The 15,991-nt window shown below is 41.4% G+C and overlaps 1 protein-coding gene across 7 annotated transcripts in view; it reads right to left on the minus strand.

Moving 5' to 3' along the window:
* The window catches only part of OSBPL3 (oxysterol binding protein like 3), a 173,052-nt gene that overhangs the window by 27,739 nt on the left and 129,322 nt on the right, over nt 1-15,991 (minus strand). For all 7 annotated transcript variants that reach the window (XM_046669449.1, XM_046669452.1, XM_046669450.1 and 4 more), the window contains 4 exons: nt 12,323-12,457; nt 11,323-11,416; nt 7,385-7,635; nt 4,563-4,700 (listed from right to left, as the gene is read on the minus strand). In XM_046669449.1, the coding sequence (XP_046525405.1) occupies nt 4,563-4,700; nt 7,385-7,635; nt 11,323-11,416; nt 12,323-12,457 (618 nt within the window). The remainder of the gene's footprint in view (nt 1-4,562; nt 4,701-7,384; nt 7,636-11,322; nt 11,417-12,322; nt 12,458-15,991) is intronic.

Raw genomic sequence — 15,991 nt, forward strand, 5'->3', positions numbered from 1 at the left:
ACTTCATCTGAATCTCTTACATTTTGGTAACCTGCAATAACTCCGTTCAGCTGTTCTGTCACAAACTCTCAGGAGCATGTGGCTGGGGGGGTAAATGGTTAAAATGGTCTGAACAGCGATTTGACCATGGAAGTTCCAGTTAATTAAGAAAAGCTACTTTTAGATAAGAGCTTAACTGCAGGTCCTTTAGACACCAAGCCGTTCCTAAAGGTACAAAAAGAGCAGAGCTCACTGAAATGAGTTTCTGACGCCCCCAGTCCCTGATGAAGCTCCCGACCAGCGTGTCAGCTCTGTGCCAGGCAGCAGGAGAGCCAAGCGAGGAACAACCTGCCAGCAGGATACTCAGGCCCTGAGAGAGAAAGGAAGCCCTTTCTTTCTGAACTCCCCCGTCTCGGGACTCATTTAGAAAGCCAAGGCTGAATCATATTTCTTGGCAGAATAGAAACTCCTCCCCTGAGAGCATGGAACAGCCAGAGGTGAGCACATCTCACAGGAATGTTTACGATCCACTCCTGAATGCTCCTCATTCACAAAGGCCACTCCCCAGCCCACAACGGGAGCTTGGAACAAAGTCTCAAGTGAGTTCAGAGGATAAAAGGTTTAAGTGACAATGACAGGCAAAATCCCATAAACTGAACAGTATACAAAAGGCTATTTTCACATCGGCAGCCCACGCTGCTCTGAGCACAGTAACTAAACCTATACGAGTGACCCCAAAAACGGTGAGGGAGAGAGGACCCCGGAATGGAAACAGGGTGTCAGGTGAGGGGCCCTAACTAATGTTTTAGGCCTCAGTTTCCTTCGCCTCGCCTGCCACACAGGGGGTATTTTAAAGATCAAATAAGATCCCGTACAAATTAGAAAAGCATAAAGCACTCTGCAAACCTAATACTTTATTGTTATATGGAAAATATGAACAGCAAATGCTCCCTGTGGTTTCTGCCTGCAGGAGTCCTTCTGATACTGTGTTTCGAGTCTCTCAGATGAGAAACAATACAGAGGGGCAAGCTGCAATGTAGCTGAGCTCTGTGAAGCGCCATTCCTTCAGCTGCCCTGGCCGCTGACCACCTGAAATCTCCACACACCCACCCAAACCTGGACGCACCAAACCCAGGGCCTTGGAAAAAAGGAACAGACATCCCTTTTCAAATCACTCGACTCTCCTGTCTGGAAAACTCAGCAGAAAGGCCATTACCCTTGTTTCTTTCCAGATCCTTCACTTGGAGATTTGATTTCCATCAACGTTCCCATTACAATAAAATTCCACCCAAAAGGTTAATGTGGGGTCCTGCCCAGTTTGTTAGACTCGTCATTCAGTAACCTCTGCTCACTGTAGAGAGGTATGAGAAAGCAAAGAAGCCGCAAACCTGGGAGCTGAAGCATGTTACCCACACGTGATGGACGAGGGCAGAGTCGTGCTGTCTCCGTAAAGGTAGACTGTCTCCTGGGCCAGAGGCAGAAAAAGCCACACTGGCAGGTACTAGGATGAAATGGACTAAACGCTCCTGCGCTCCCTTTAGACATGTGCCATTAGAAGGCCTTCATGCACAACGGCTCAGCTGGTCAGCATCAACAACAAGGGTCGGGGAGGGAGTGGGAGAGGCTGAACTATTGTCTCCTGTGATTCAGGAGGAGGAAGGCCCTGGCCAAAACCCTTTCCACTCCTGGGGCAGTGGGCAGCCTAGCACCTCAAATCGAACAGCCCCCTCTCCATCTCATTGTACACTCACCTGATGATCACAGTTTGGCTTTCCAAGTAATCTATCTATGGGGAAAGCAGGCCTAGTCATACTGACCAAAGCTTTCTGATCGCCGTGGCAAGTCTATTTTTCATAGTAGATGCATATAGTAGCATTCAAGTTTATACGTCAGTCTCTTGTAAGCTTAGCTAGTGTGAATCTATCCCTGATAGACTCATCCATTCTTGGGTGTATTAAAAGAACCAACTATCTGAGGCCATAAGGCTAAATTCCAGATAGACGAGGTGGCACTGATGGTATTCCCATGGTAAAGCCAGCTGTAAGGACTCCTGGCTGTCTGATGGCTGGCTTCCGTCAGAGGCTCACCAGTAACATTATGCCCCCTTCAAACCACTTGAATTAGTAGAGTAGATGTGGTGTATCTTATTTCAACACTCCTCTTACTGTTCTTAACACTCTCTATTAAACAGCATTTTAAAAGTTGCCTCTATATGTAAGAGCAGTAACCGTGTTCTGAGTGGTTACCATCCTCAGGGCAAGTACTGTATCTATCAGTGTCTTATTTCACTTAAGCCTTCCTGCAGCCTATGAGCTAAGCGTCATCATTCCTATTTCACAGATTAGGAAACAACCAAGGCTCAGACAGGTTAAGTAGCTTATACAAGGCCACACGTAGAGGACGCAGTGGGTTAGGATTTGACAGCAGGTCTGCATTCCGCCCAGCGCAGCCCGTGCTACGAACAATGACCGGATCTGTTTCTTGCTTATTTCTCTGGGATCCGTGTCATGGAACTGAAGCCTAAGTTATGTAATGCTCTTTCCGGCTTTGTGCACCCGCGCCCAGGAGCTCTGCCTTCTCCCTCCAGCCCACCAGGGCAGACACACAAGCAGATCCTGACTCGGCCCTGCCCCGTCAGGGGCTCACGGGATTGAAGCTTGGCTTCACACAAGCTCACGTTGCTACTCTTTTCTTATGCCTATTCATCCCGTCCTGAGTGTCCGCTGTAGTTCGGGGCTATTTTTGGCCTTTATTTTTTCACATGAGTGCATATAATACCATGGTAACCAAATTATATTTTCATTTATTCTCATTCCTTTCTAGGTTTAGTAGTTAAATAACCCGGTTGAATTGGAGTCAGATCATCTTATCCCTTTAACTACTGATTTAACCCCCTACCACCCCAATATCGGTGTTTCATTTCTCGTTTCAGCTTCTAACGGGAAAGCTGCTGAAAATGTGCTCTGGGATTACCGTAGATTCCCTCTCCTTGGAGTCTCAGAAAACACTGCTTGCCATTTATAGGACAAGTACCATCCTCACAAGTCTCTTAGCCGCACCACCCTTCTCTTCCTACCCCCCTATTGCAAACCCATTGATAAAAAGGGCAGCAAGATGACAGGAAGAAAAATAATACTTTGGGGCCGGCCCTGTGGCCGAGTGGTTAAGTTCATGCGCTCCACCTTGGAGGCCCAGGGTTTCGCTAGTTCGGATCCCAGGCACAGACATGGCACCACTTGTCAGGCCACGCTGAGGCGGCGTCCCACATGGCACAACCAGAGGCGCTCACAACTAGAGTATACAACTATGTCCTGGGGGGCTTTGGGGAGAAGAAGAAGAAGAAAAAAAGAAGGAAATTGGCAACAGTTAGCTCAGGTGCCAATCTTTAAAAAAAAAAAGAAAACTAATATTTTAGCAACCCACTCCTTTCTCTTCAGTTTTCTAAGAATTGGGAGGAAAGAAATGTATCGAAGCAATCATGTTTAATGTTTCTAGGCTGACATTCAGGGATAGACAGGGGGTGGACACGTTCAGCTGCTGCCTTAACCAGGCGGGAGAGGATTGTTTTTTATTTTCAGTATCAATGCACTGTATTTTAGCTAAACGATTCCTTAGTGAGAGATATTTTGGATGTCCCCAACATTCCACTCTTGCTAATGATGCTGTCGCATACCAATAATGACAGTGAACACTCACATAACACTTTACGTATCAGATGCTGCTCTAGTGCTTTGTGGAGAGAAACTCATGTAACGGTCACAAAGCCATCTGGGGGCTGTGCTATCATCACCTTCTCCACTTCAAAGAGGAACTTGAAGCACAGAGAGGTTAAGTAACTTGTCCTGGGTTACAAACCCAGCGAGAGCTAGAGCTGAGATCTGAACCGAGGCTGTCTGGCTCCAGAGACACTGCTCTTTGTTCCTGAATATCATTCCCCACTAATTCTTAGGTGGGAACAGTCTCACAGAACCTCAGGGAACTCAGGCTGCGTGAGTATCAAGTATGTCCATCCATCAGATGAGGACAGGCATTCTGGTCTGCCCCCAGCCTCCACCCCAGTGCAGCCTCCCAGCACCTGGAACAATGCCAGGCACATGGTATATGCTTGAGAAATACTGATGGATTGAATAAATACATGGATGAATGATTGCTCTTAAACCAAAATCAAGAATAATGCATTTATAGTGCTACCTATTCTGATGGGGGCGTTCATGCTCTCGAATGACGATGTCAAGGAGTAAGGATGCACATTTGAAGCCTCCAGATCAAAGGCTGGGGAATGTTTCACACCGTGAAATTCTTCTCACTATGACTTTAAACAGAAAGGACATGGCCAATGCCTATGGTCCAGCGTGGGCTCAGACTGCTGGTGCCTTTATGCTCATGGTGGTGGCTAGGTTTCAGTGGAAGGGAAATCGATCCCTCTCTTTGGTGTAAAAGCTCTGTAATTATCATAGTTGCTCCGAAGCCAGTGAAAGGTGGAAAATAAATATTTCAAAAGCACATGTAATAGGAGGCATGAGCAACTCCTCCAGTGGAAGTAGACAAAGGGTGTATGTAACAAACAAAAGCATGCATATCACCTGCTCTGAAAAATACTGGAAGCCCTTGTCCTCGCGAATACACTCATAGGTTTCTCCAAGAACAGGGTTGAAGGGCTTGCTCCCCGCTCGGAAGTAGCTGGATGCGTACGCCGACACGGCAAAGGCGGCCACGTACACCTAGGAGAGGGAGGAAAGAACCGTGTGATTTCTCTGCCATGGAGAAATTTATTTTTACAAAGGAAGACAGGAATGAAATAAAGCTGTTTCTCTCTTTATGGTTTATTTTGGAGAACCAAAGATTTCTCTCTGGTTTAAAGTTGCAGGTTTAAATAATGTTCATTTGGCCCCAGAGACCAAGGAACTAAACATTTTCAAACTGTCCATTTGTTCTGATACCTAAAAGCTGGGAGCGGCTTTCGTGACATGCTATTTACCAAGTGAAGTCCACTGATTCTGCGCTATTGGGCTGAGTCCAGGCCCTCTCGACCTGCCAATATCCCAGAATCCTGATGTCACACTAAGGCTTTTGGGGAGGAAGCGCAAGAAGGGCATAAAAAAACCCAACTGCCCTCAGAATTCAGGAATAAGCATGCCAAGTTTAACCATGCCTAATTTTATACTGTAGAAACCTAAAAACTCATTTTGACAAAAGAAAACCTGTGAAAGGCATTTCCTGAGCCTGGGCAACAAGCCATAGGAGACAGCATAGTGCCTTTTAAAAAAATGCTGCTTTTCTGGGAGGAAAAACGAAAAATCAAAAAGGCAAACTCTCGGAGAACATGAAACGACAAGATCCTTTCACGGGCCTCGCTGGGAGGAGCTTGGCATTTTTATCGGCTCCCCTTTCAAGGCACCAAAGAGACAGATGATTCTTTCTGTCTTTTCAGGGGGGGCGGGCAGCAAAAAATTAAACCTAAGTAGAGACAGCAACTTTCCTTTCTAATATGGAGTAACAATCTCGACTTCATGAAGATTTCTTATATTGGGAAAAAAGCCAAGTGCCTTTTGTAAATGTTCACTAGTTATATAACTTTTCTTACCCTTTTGCAAATAGGACCCACCTTAATATCTCACACTATGGAACACTCCAGAGCAGCTGGAGAGCTTATAACAACCAATTCAGCGTGTACAACTCAGTCTTTGTTCTTGAAACCTGGGTATCTGTTCCTTTCTCTGCTTCCTTAAATGTTTGTAACCTATTAAACATGAAGGTCACACTGTCTGTATGGAATGCTGAATTGACCCAGAATTACCTTCAGTATTTAAAATACAATGAAATTGATCAAAGAACCTGGTATCATTCATAACGCTGGTTTGAGAAAGGAGGGAGAGAGCAGGCACAATGAAGCATTCTCCTTTTGAGCGAGCAACAGGAGAGAGAAGCTGACCCACAGAGCAGTAAACACATCCCAGGGGAGACCGTTCCTGATCAGCGCCTTCCCATACTTTCCCTTCCTAATGTCTGTGCTGGAACGAGAGGCCCTTCCTCAAACCTCCTCTCAAGGTCAACTCTATCAGTCAATCAGCTGACCTCCCAAGGGTCCCTAAATTGCCACAAGAATGAAATACCTTTCAGAATATTTTCATCTTCAAAACCAATCCTTTTCTTTAAAGAAAAGACTGTCCACAAATGCTAACTTTCAACACTTGCCTTAGAAGCGATTTGCCTCCCTTTTCAGCAGAAGTTCTCTGGGGAACGGTAACAAAGAAGGGAAAAAAACAAAACGAACCCAAAACACCCAGCTTGTTTTTCTCTCCTACTCTTATTATCATTAGTATCAAGAGTCTCTTTGATGGCAGATCCCTGGAGACTCTGAGGAATGACTATGGGATGTCTCTTTCAGCCAGTAGTTAGATTTCCCCTTAATCTTCCGATCACTAAAGTAATGAAGTTTTAATGAGGGTTAAACTGCAGAATGCTTAGAATTTAGACAACAATGGTATCCTCCATCAGGGAGAGGGAGGCTTACGGCCAGGTCTGGGCAGCAGAGGGATGCACCCATACCAATTTAGCTAATCAGCAAGTGCCCAGGACAGACACGCTGCATTTGGGGCAAGACACTGAGGTCTCAGCCTCCCACGAGATGACCCTCCTGTCAAGCAGGTAACACACGAGGAACCAAAAAGAGGAAGAGACATTCAGTTTTGAAGAACAAAGTCAGCCACAGTCATAGAAAGGTTGATCTGGCCACATCTTATGACTGGGGTTCCTCTGTCCCCATCCCCACAGGACGGGGGAAGGACGCGAAACACCCGGAAGCCCCTTCAAAAACCTGTGATTGGAAGTGACACTGAGTAGAGAACAGAACGTGAATTTTTCTAGGATGAGCTTTTTTTTTTTTTTTTTTAACTTACTCTATAAAAGAAGGAAAGGGAAAAAGAAACAAGAAGAATCTTCCTCATGTGAAAACCTCTTCTGTGAATGTTACTTTCCGAAAATCTAGGAGCTGAAGGGACGATTCCAAAAATAAACAAAGACATTCTCAAGGGAAATTTACCCTGGAGGAGAAAAACAGCTCGAGAGATTAAATTCTGTGTACCCAGGATAATAAAAATAAACACCCAGACAGCCCTCAACGTGTTTTCCAGGCATGCATATCATAACAATCACATGGAAGGTTCTAGAGAAAGAAGAAGAGCAAAACCGCAGCGCAGAACTACCCCCAGGCACCAGCTGTCACAGAGAAGCCCCCCCCCCAAATGGCAAACCCTGACGTGGTGACTGAAAACAGCCAGGCAGAGGGGAGCCAGATGTCACTGAGAAATGAACCCATCTAAAGAACAACCCAAACGAAAACAAGCGGTCTAGCTCTGCCGTCTCAGCTCAGCCGGATAACGTGGTTGGTAGGTGGCTGCCTCACCATCCTCTCCAGGGCGCTGGGCACCCGCGCGGCCTGGTCCAGCAGCTCGCTGTACTCCAGCTCCTCGCACAGCCTCTGCAGCGTGTTCAACGGCTCGTTGAGTTCCACCGGCATGGCCACCTTAGACAGGTCCTTCCCTATGTTATTTCTCAGGATGTTCCACAAGCTGATGTTGCTGCTGTTGTGACCTGGTGCTGGCAAACAAGTTCTTCTTTTGGACTTTGCTTCCCCGCCGCTTTCGAGAACAGGCCCTAAAAGGGAAATAAGCTTGGTTGTCCCTCTAGGGCTTTTTTCATTTTATTTTATTATTTAAAAAAAAAAATCCAAAAATAAAACCTCACCTAGCAAGTACTCAATTTTCCCAGTAATCTGTTATCCAGAATATGATGGAAAGTCAGAAAATAAAAAGAATTCTGCACAGTTAACCTAAGTACCAAAAATTATATGCATTAAAACTCATAGACTTTACTCACAGGGAAGTCTTTAAGCTCCCACTCAAAAGCCAGTTCCTTGTAGTTTATATACACTTACCATAAACTTAAACTGGGTTTCTACGCGCATAGCAGGTTACCGTTTATACTTTCAAACTCTTTTTAAAAATCACTGCAAATTCTGATAAAAACAATTGTGTCTATTATAGGAAAACTATAAATGAAATAAAAGTCATTCTTTATCCCACAACCCAGAAATAGCAATAGCCATTTACACTTTGGATTATTTCCATTCAGCGTTTTCTCCATCCATATAGCTCATAATGTATATCTAGTTTTATGTTCTGCTTACTCAGTTAACATTAGTATTTTTCTGTGCTATTCAAAATTCTTCTAAAACATCATTTTTAACGACTCAAAAATCCCATGCTATGGATATGCCATAATTTACTGAATCTTTCATCTACTGTTGGACTTTTAGATTTGTTTCAATGTTTTGCTACGATCCAAAAAGAAAAGCAGAGAATATTCATATTCTTAGATATTTAATTATATATCTGATTTTTTTTAGGATATACAGAAGTGGAATTAATATGTCACAGACTGAATATTTTTAGACTTTTGATTCATATGATCAGTTGGCTCCTCAAAAAGGCTGTATCGATTTCACATTTATCAGCCGCATATGTAAGGGTCCATCTCCTGAGAACTTTCCAGGCTTGTCATCATTCATTTTTAACTTTTGGCAAATTGTTAAACGAATGATGCTATCTACATGTTTTAACCTCCATTTAAAAAATTCCTAGTATAGTTTGGAATGCTTCATGAATATTTCCTTTTTTCTGAATTGTCTGCTTTCCTATTTATATATTAAGACCATAATCTTTTGTTTTTATATTTGTTTTACAATTTAATCCCCATTTGACATTTACCTTTAAATTTGGTCCATGCGTTTTTTTGATGAATGAAACATGTACATTTTAGGTGTTTACATCTATCAATCTTTTCCTTTGTGACAACTTCCATTGCTTCATGCTCTGAAATTCTTTCCTATCCAAACTGAGCCTATTTTCAAATGAAATCTTTTGCATTGAGAACATACAACAGTGCAAAACCAAGATTTTGAGACCAACATATGAGAAAGCAGTATTTTATCTGTTTATATTTATTTAGTAAAAATAAATATTTAGCATTTATTCATTATAAAGCCAATCACTCTGAATAAATAAAGAGCCTTCTCTGATGAACAGAAAAGTAGGAAACAGGTCATATTTTGCAGTTTCATGTCAATCTGAGCAACCAATGAAGTGCTGAATTTGTTTTAATTGCTCAACATGGGCAAAAATCTGATTTACACAAGTAAATAGCTGCAAATGATAATAGTTTTTAAAAACAGTTTTCTGTGTAATCTCAAAACATTTTCTTTGATTACACTAACCTAAATTTTGAAAGAATACTATATGACTACTACTACTAATGGCTAATAAATTTACTCCGTGGCAGCAAGTCTTCTCAGCGTTTTACATATATTATCTCACTTATTCTTCGTAACAATCTCTTGAGGTAAACAGTATTATTCTCCCCATTTTACAGATGAAGAAATTGAGACACAGAGCAGTTAAGTAACTTGCCCTAGGACACATAACCAGGGAGTGGCAGAGCTGGGGTTAACTGAGGAAACCTGGTCCCTGAATCTATATTCCTAACCACTTATCTCCCCTCAGCACCCAGCACGGTGACAGATCCTAATATGTGCCTACTGATTTTGGGGGGAAGAAATTAATAGGGAGCATTTACCTTCCTAAATACCTAGCATTTACTATGTCAGAGAAATCCTAGTGTAATAATTTATCAAGACCTTGATCTAATCCTTTTCCCTTTTGTAGGCAAACCTGTCTCATAAGAGGCCAAGCTTTCTTCCACATCCAGACTTTTCAGTAGAGTACCAATGTTTAGAAATCTAATCTTCCTCAGAGACAATTAAACTGGAGGACACCTATTTTTGTTGCCAAATACCGCAGAAGAAGAGCTGGGTTTGGCCCAGTGTCTATTTGTGCTAAGGCAATACTGGTCAGCACTCTAGCAAAATGGCTGTGGAATAAGATACAGAGAACCAGGCTTAACTTCTTATATATGCTTTCCAGGCTGGTGTCAACTCAGTATAGCTGTAGTCTTAGGTTCTGGGGCAAGTCCTCTGTTCTCAACTTTGACCTCTGAACCCTCCATCCCTGTGCTCCCCTTAGCCCCCTCCCTAAGGCCTCAAAGAGAAGGAAGACTTAGCATTTGTTGGTCTTCCTCATCCACAGTGGGAGTCCCATTTTAGTGTGTGTGCTGTTTGCCAAGGGAATAAGTGATGTTCTTCATTCCTCTTTCAATTCCTGTTTCTCGAAAAACAAGTAGCTCCTGTATTATTGGTCTTCTCCTTTGAACCAACTGTTCTCAGACTTTTCCACCAAAGGATTCCTCTCTCCAGAAACATTTCAAGCAAGATAGAGCATAATAAGCATCTGACTTCTAGCAATTGTGATGCTCAAAGGATGTGCTTCCAGGGGATGGTACAATTATCTTTCTCTTTTTGTGGTCCCCCAAAAAGCAGGTTCTTTGGCATTCAGATAACAACTCATCATCATTATACTCACACATACTTACTGAGTCGGGAAGCACTGAAATATCAAAAAGGACCTGATATGGTCCCTCTCCTTTGTGTAAGATATGAAAATAGGTGGTGCTCTGGGCATCCAGTGAGCGACACAGATAAACCTAGAGACTGTGGGGCACACTGAGTACCAAGACTGGGAGTATTTGACACTACAGGACCCAGGCAGAGAACTGTCTAATGGGCAGATTCTTCTTAGGGGCATCTTCCTAAACAGGCTTCAGTCTGCTCACTGAGCTCCTAAATCATGCCTGTTTGGGGACCAGACACTCCAGGTACCCACGGTTCAACCTTACATTTCCTGGGCACTATTTTCACTCTTGGGACCCATCAGTAACAAAGGGACATCTTAGGATGCCTTGAGGCCTCTCTTCTAGGGGGCAGCAGTTTATTACTTTCAAATGTGTTATCTTGAAGAGTCTGAAGTTAAATTACCACTTAGACTAGACCTTCTATTACATAAGTCCTATAGAATTCCTAAATTATTAAAAACACTAGATACCTGGAGGCAAAAAGCTATATTCTAATATGTTTGCAGACAGAATATTTTATCATATAAGGGGTATCTGTTGCATTAATTTTTTTTTTTTTTGATATTTACATGATATTGGCATATTTTTACTTTATAAAATAGAAGTTTGCATGAGCAAATTTATTTGAATGAATATATTTTTCACATGAGTGCTATCTCATCAAGGAGCACTCATGTTCTCCTCGAGGGTGGGGACCCCATCTTAATTTTCTGATGTAATCCTTGCTGCAGATCGCTGTCTGCAGCAGGTACTCTATATATGCTTATTAGTCTTCTGTGAGGGTCCAAACTCTCAGAGATCAAGTAATTTAAATCTTACCCAAAGTCTGTCTCTCATTATCTAAATCATTACTGAGATTGTCTAAGGAAAGGTTGTCACTTATGTCACTGACGTACGAATCATCTTCAGAAATCTGTGGGAAAGGAGAAATAATATACATTACAGTGAGAATTATCAAGCCAGATTTTCATAAAACCTTTACTCCAAATGATCAATCATGTTGAATCCCACATTACAAACCTATAGAAATAATTTTAGATGCTGTTTTCAAAGAGGCCCATACATTAGTCTGCCTAGGAGGTGTTCAAAGCAAACACCTATTATTAAAATTCTTATACTTTCCTGATTTGTTCTCACAAGGAAAAGGCAAGTAAACTCAAGATTTTAATTACTATAAGAATTCTTATTGATTCAGGCTGCATTTTTAGAATTTGTTAGTGTTTGGGTAGAATGAGTTATGACTTGTCTTTGAACTATTTGTGAAGAAAAGAATCTTCTATGGAAATTAATAAACAAGATTAGTACTTCTATACAGAAGGGGTAAAATTATCAATACACACTTACAGCAATGCCAACTACGGTATTTGCCTATTCAGGAAAGTATGACTTTTATGCATCAATTTAAATAACATCATTATATAAGTAAATAATTATAATTATTACATATTATATACTAATATAGGTCAAATTCAATGGTTAAAAAATAAATAAGATGCTAATTTCTGGCCCAGGAGTGGAAATATCACATTATCAAATAGCTAGAAGTCCAATTTTTAACCTGTAATTAAAGAGAGGTGTAACAAATCAAGTAACAGAAACCAGGATGTGCCCAGCATCTGCTACTTTCACAATCTTTTTTTTCTAAGTTCTTGTATCCTTTTGAGCCTTTTAGGGTATGAGTTATAAGAGGACCCTCAGAATGCAATTGTAGAAAGGGGCCATCAAGTTTGGTGTTTCTAAATAAGTATTTACTGAACGGGTTAATCAATGAAGCAACAAAAGAGATTTTGAGGCATTTAACAGAGAACAGTGCTCAAACCTCATTTTCTGAAGAGCTTGGAGATAAGAGAACTTCCTGTGCGTCAAAAAATTCCGAAAGGGAGTCAGTGATGGAGAGTCTGCTTTCATTGGAAAGCTGATGGACCAGAGCTCGGTTGTCATCTCTGGAGTTTTCCTATTTGAAACACAAAAGCAAAAATGCATATATTTGGAAACAGTCGCAAGAGAAACAAAATAAACAACTGATTTCATGGTATGATACACGAGGTCACAGGCCCAGGCAGATAAGCAGCTCAAAGCAGAGGTCAGCTCCAAAGCTGAGGAGAAGCAAGCCTCGCACAAAACAAAATGAAAAACGGAGGTCCCCCCAGAATGGGCGCCTCACTTAGAGGCATCATCACTGCTCAGGCACATGTACCAAATCTTAAAGCAAAACAATTGTCCAGAGCAGTCTTTGTGCCATTTAAGAGGGGAAAAATTCCGACTCTCTCTGAATCATATCCTCTTATTCTCTACCACTGCAGGATGTTTCTTTTCATCCTAAAATTTCCTCTAAATTGTACCGAACGCATGTCCTTGCATGGCTGGTTCAGAGCAACATAGCTTTCTTCTGCCTCCATGCTCTTGCAGAGGCCAGCATGCTGCTTTTGAGCCATCCCTTGACAAATAAACTGTGTGTTTTGGTCCAGGAGTGCCCCTGGTGGCAGGTCATTCATTATTCATGGATGAATGAGATAAATTATCTTTGTCCGTCTCTTTCCAACCACAATGACTCTGCGAGGGAAGGAAATCCCCAACCCCCTTTATAAACCTCTCCACAAACAATAGAACAGAATACCATGATTTTCTCATCTTGCATGGCCCTCCATTCCCACTTTATTGGGTCTAGACTTTCCCTCGGGGAAAGACCTAAATACTTTAGGAATATGTTTTCTATTTAATTTGCAAGTGAAAATTCAATTCAACTCAGCAATTGAGCAACTGCTTTGTGCTGGCCATGGAGGGATATGAGGAAGAAGACAAGGTGTCTAGCCTGAATGAATGGTGCAGGCCATACACCCAACACACACCAGACCAAGACTGTGGAACGGAAAAAGTGCTCTCGAAGTGGAGAAGAAGGTGAGATGGATTCTATTAGGGGGCTTTGGTTTGGGGAAGGCTTCAGAGAGGAGGCGACGCCTGACTAGATGTCAAGAAATGAGAACAGATTCAGGACAAGATGATTCGATTCCTCCGAATCAGAGAAGAGTACTTCCCTGAACTTGCCGACAGCTCACATTTCTCACTGAAAGGCTGAGATATGAGCTGTTTCTATATCACTTTGTATCTGATAAATGAGTCCTGGAATAATCTGGGGAAGAAAAGTCAAAGTAGATTATGTCTTTCCCAGAAAGAGTGCAGGACGCGCCCCTCAGTCTCGTAAACAAATTACACCCAAGATGGGGATGCTACAATGGGAGGGCCACAACAGATTTTCATAATTAGTAAAGGGCAAGTGGTCCCTTTATGAAATGTTTACTTCAGGAACACATTTAAATTTGTACCCCTTTCTCTTGGATTCTTCCTAAATAAGACAGCTAGCCAAGGTATTCGTTTAAAGATACTACCTATTTTCACATCCATAGAGCCTTCTGAAAAGCAGGCTTCTTCTCCACCCTAACCAAGAGATCGCTTTGGGCTCCATCAGTAAGTATCACAGCTGCCACCTTCCAAGGAAGGGTCTCGCTCCTCCAAAGAGGAGACACCTAGTGAATAACTGAGCTCCTTTATTGCTCACTGAAACAATGGATTTGTCCTGTGTCTTTGGTGTGCCACTGCCACTTGAGACTCTAATGACTTACTGACCTGTCCCACTCATTAATTTATTACCAGTCACTCCTGCCCTCTCTCTATCTCCCTCCTCCTAGACTGATGGGTCAGAAGGATTTCTTGGCTGATCAACACTGAAAATAACAGCTAGACCTTTCCAGTGAACACTCCTCCAGCAACTTCCTATTAATACCTACTGAAAACCCAACGGCACCATAGTGGCCCCAAGCCCCCAGCACAGTGTCTTACACAAGGCAGGGCCTCCCCTATCATCAAGTCAATAGTTTCCCCACAAGTGGGTAAGGGCTGAGTGGTTGTTTCTCTATTTTTCACATTGAAAAAAGATAAACAGAGAAAAGGGAAGGAAGGGAACACTCATAATTCCATCACACTAAAACAACTACTATAAGCATTTTGATGAATTTCTCTCCCATCCTATTTATACATACAGCTTTGCTGTGTTTGAAATAATTATAATCATAATATATGTGTGTACACATAGCTATATATTTATAAACTTCCCCCAAATAATATGGTACCAAAATCGTTTTTTCAAAATTAACATTTGTTCTGAGGATAAAAGTAATATATGTTCAAAACAGAAATTACAGAAAAATGTAAATAAAATAAAACACGCATCACAAAGTCACATCCCCCAGATGTGGCCCTTATTAACCTGTTGGTGTATTGCTTCTATTAAAGCATTTGTGTATATATATATTTTTAAGTTTGAAAAACTGAGATCACACTATACATAGTCTTTGTATGGTCTGCTACATTTGTTTAACACTATACTGTGAACTTTTTCCCAGGCTGTTAAGTTTTTTGAGACAATGAACTTCAGTTGCTATTTTATTATACATGTGTGTCATAGGGTAACCATTTCATTTATTGGAAACTAAGGGTGCTTCCAAATTTGTAAAGATGGCGAGCATGTTTGCAAACATGTCTTTGCTTGTTGCACATTAGTTCTTAGAATCAGTTCTCAGACGCAGAGTGTTGGAAACGTTTAAGGCAAAATATATATCACCTAACTACATCTACAAGTAAGAGAACCTCTGTTTCTTAAGGGCACCAAATACTATCATTTAGAAAAATTTTGTGCTAATCTCATTGTTTTAATTCATATTTCTTTGTTAAGAATTAGGATGAACATTTTTTCCTTTTTAAAAAACTAGCTGTAGAGATGTTAACATTGGCGAGGCTAGGTCAGGGTGCATAGGACCTCCCTCAGCATTTCTCTGCACTTTCCTGTGAACTTATAAGATTGCAAAATAAAAAGTTAAAAAAAACTATCTGTTTTTGGGGGTTTTTTGGTGAATTGTTTTTTTTTTCATTTATTTTTTTAGGTCTTAAGTCGCTTGCTATTAATTATTAAGATATTACCACCTATTTAGTATTATCTGAATCTGACATTTTCACTGAAAACATTTTTCCTAGTCTATTATTTGCCTCTCTATTTTTTCACAAACATCTTTTTTCCCCCTGAAAAACAAAGTCAAATTTAGTCAATATTTGTTTTGTAATTTTTCCTATTGCTTCCAAATTTAGGAAGTGTTCCCTACTCCAGCCATTTGATAAATATTTAAATCAATATTTTCCAGTTTGAATTTTTATATTTAACTCTAATTCCCTGGCAATTCATCTTAGTGTGTAATGGTGAAATTTAAACTGTGTTCCAAACTGCTTTTGAGTTATGCCAACCTAACTCACTGAAAAATCCATCTCGTTCCCATTGCTTTTTGAGCCTCTTCTATCACATGTTTCTTTCTTATATACAGTAATGGTGTTTATGCCTGAGATAGGTATTCTGTCCCATTCTTACACCATCACCACCGTATTTTCACCATGAGCTTCACTCTGTGTTTTATTTTCTGGCTTGGGATGTCTTTCCTCACTA

This window comes from Equus quagga, chromosome 8, assembly GCF_021613505.1.
Source record: "Equus quagga isolate Etosha38 chromosome 8, UCLA_HA_Equagga_1.0, whole genome shotgun sequence".
NCBI classification, from domain to species: Eukaryota; Metazoa; Chordata; class Mammalia; order Perissodactyla; family Equidae; genus Equus; species Equus quagga.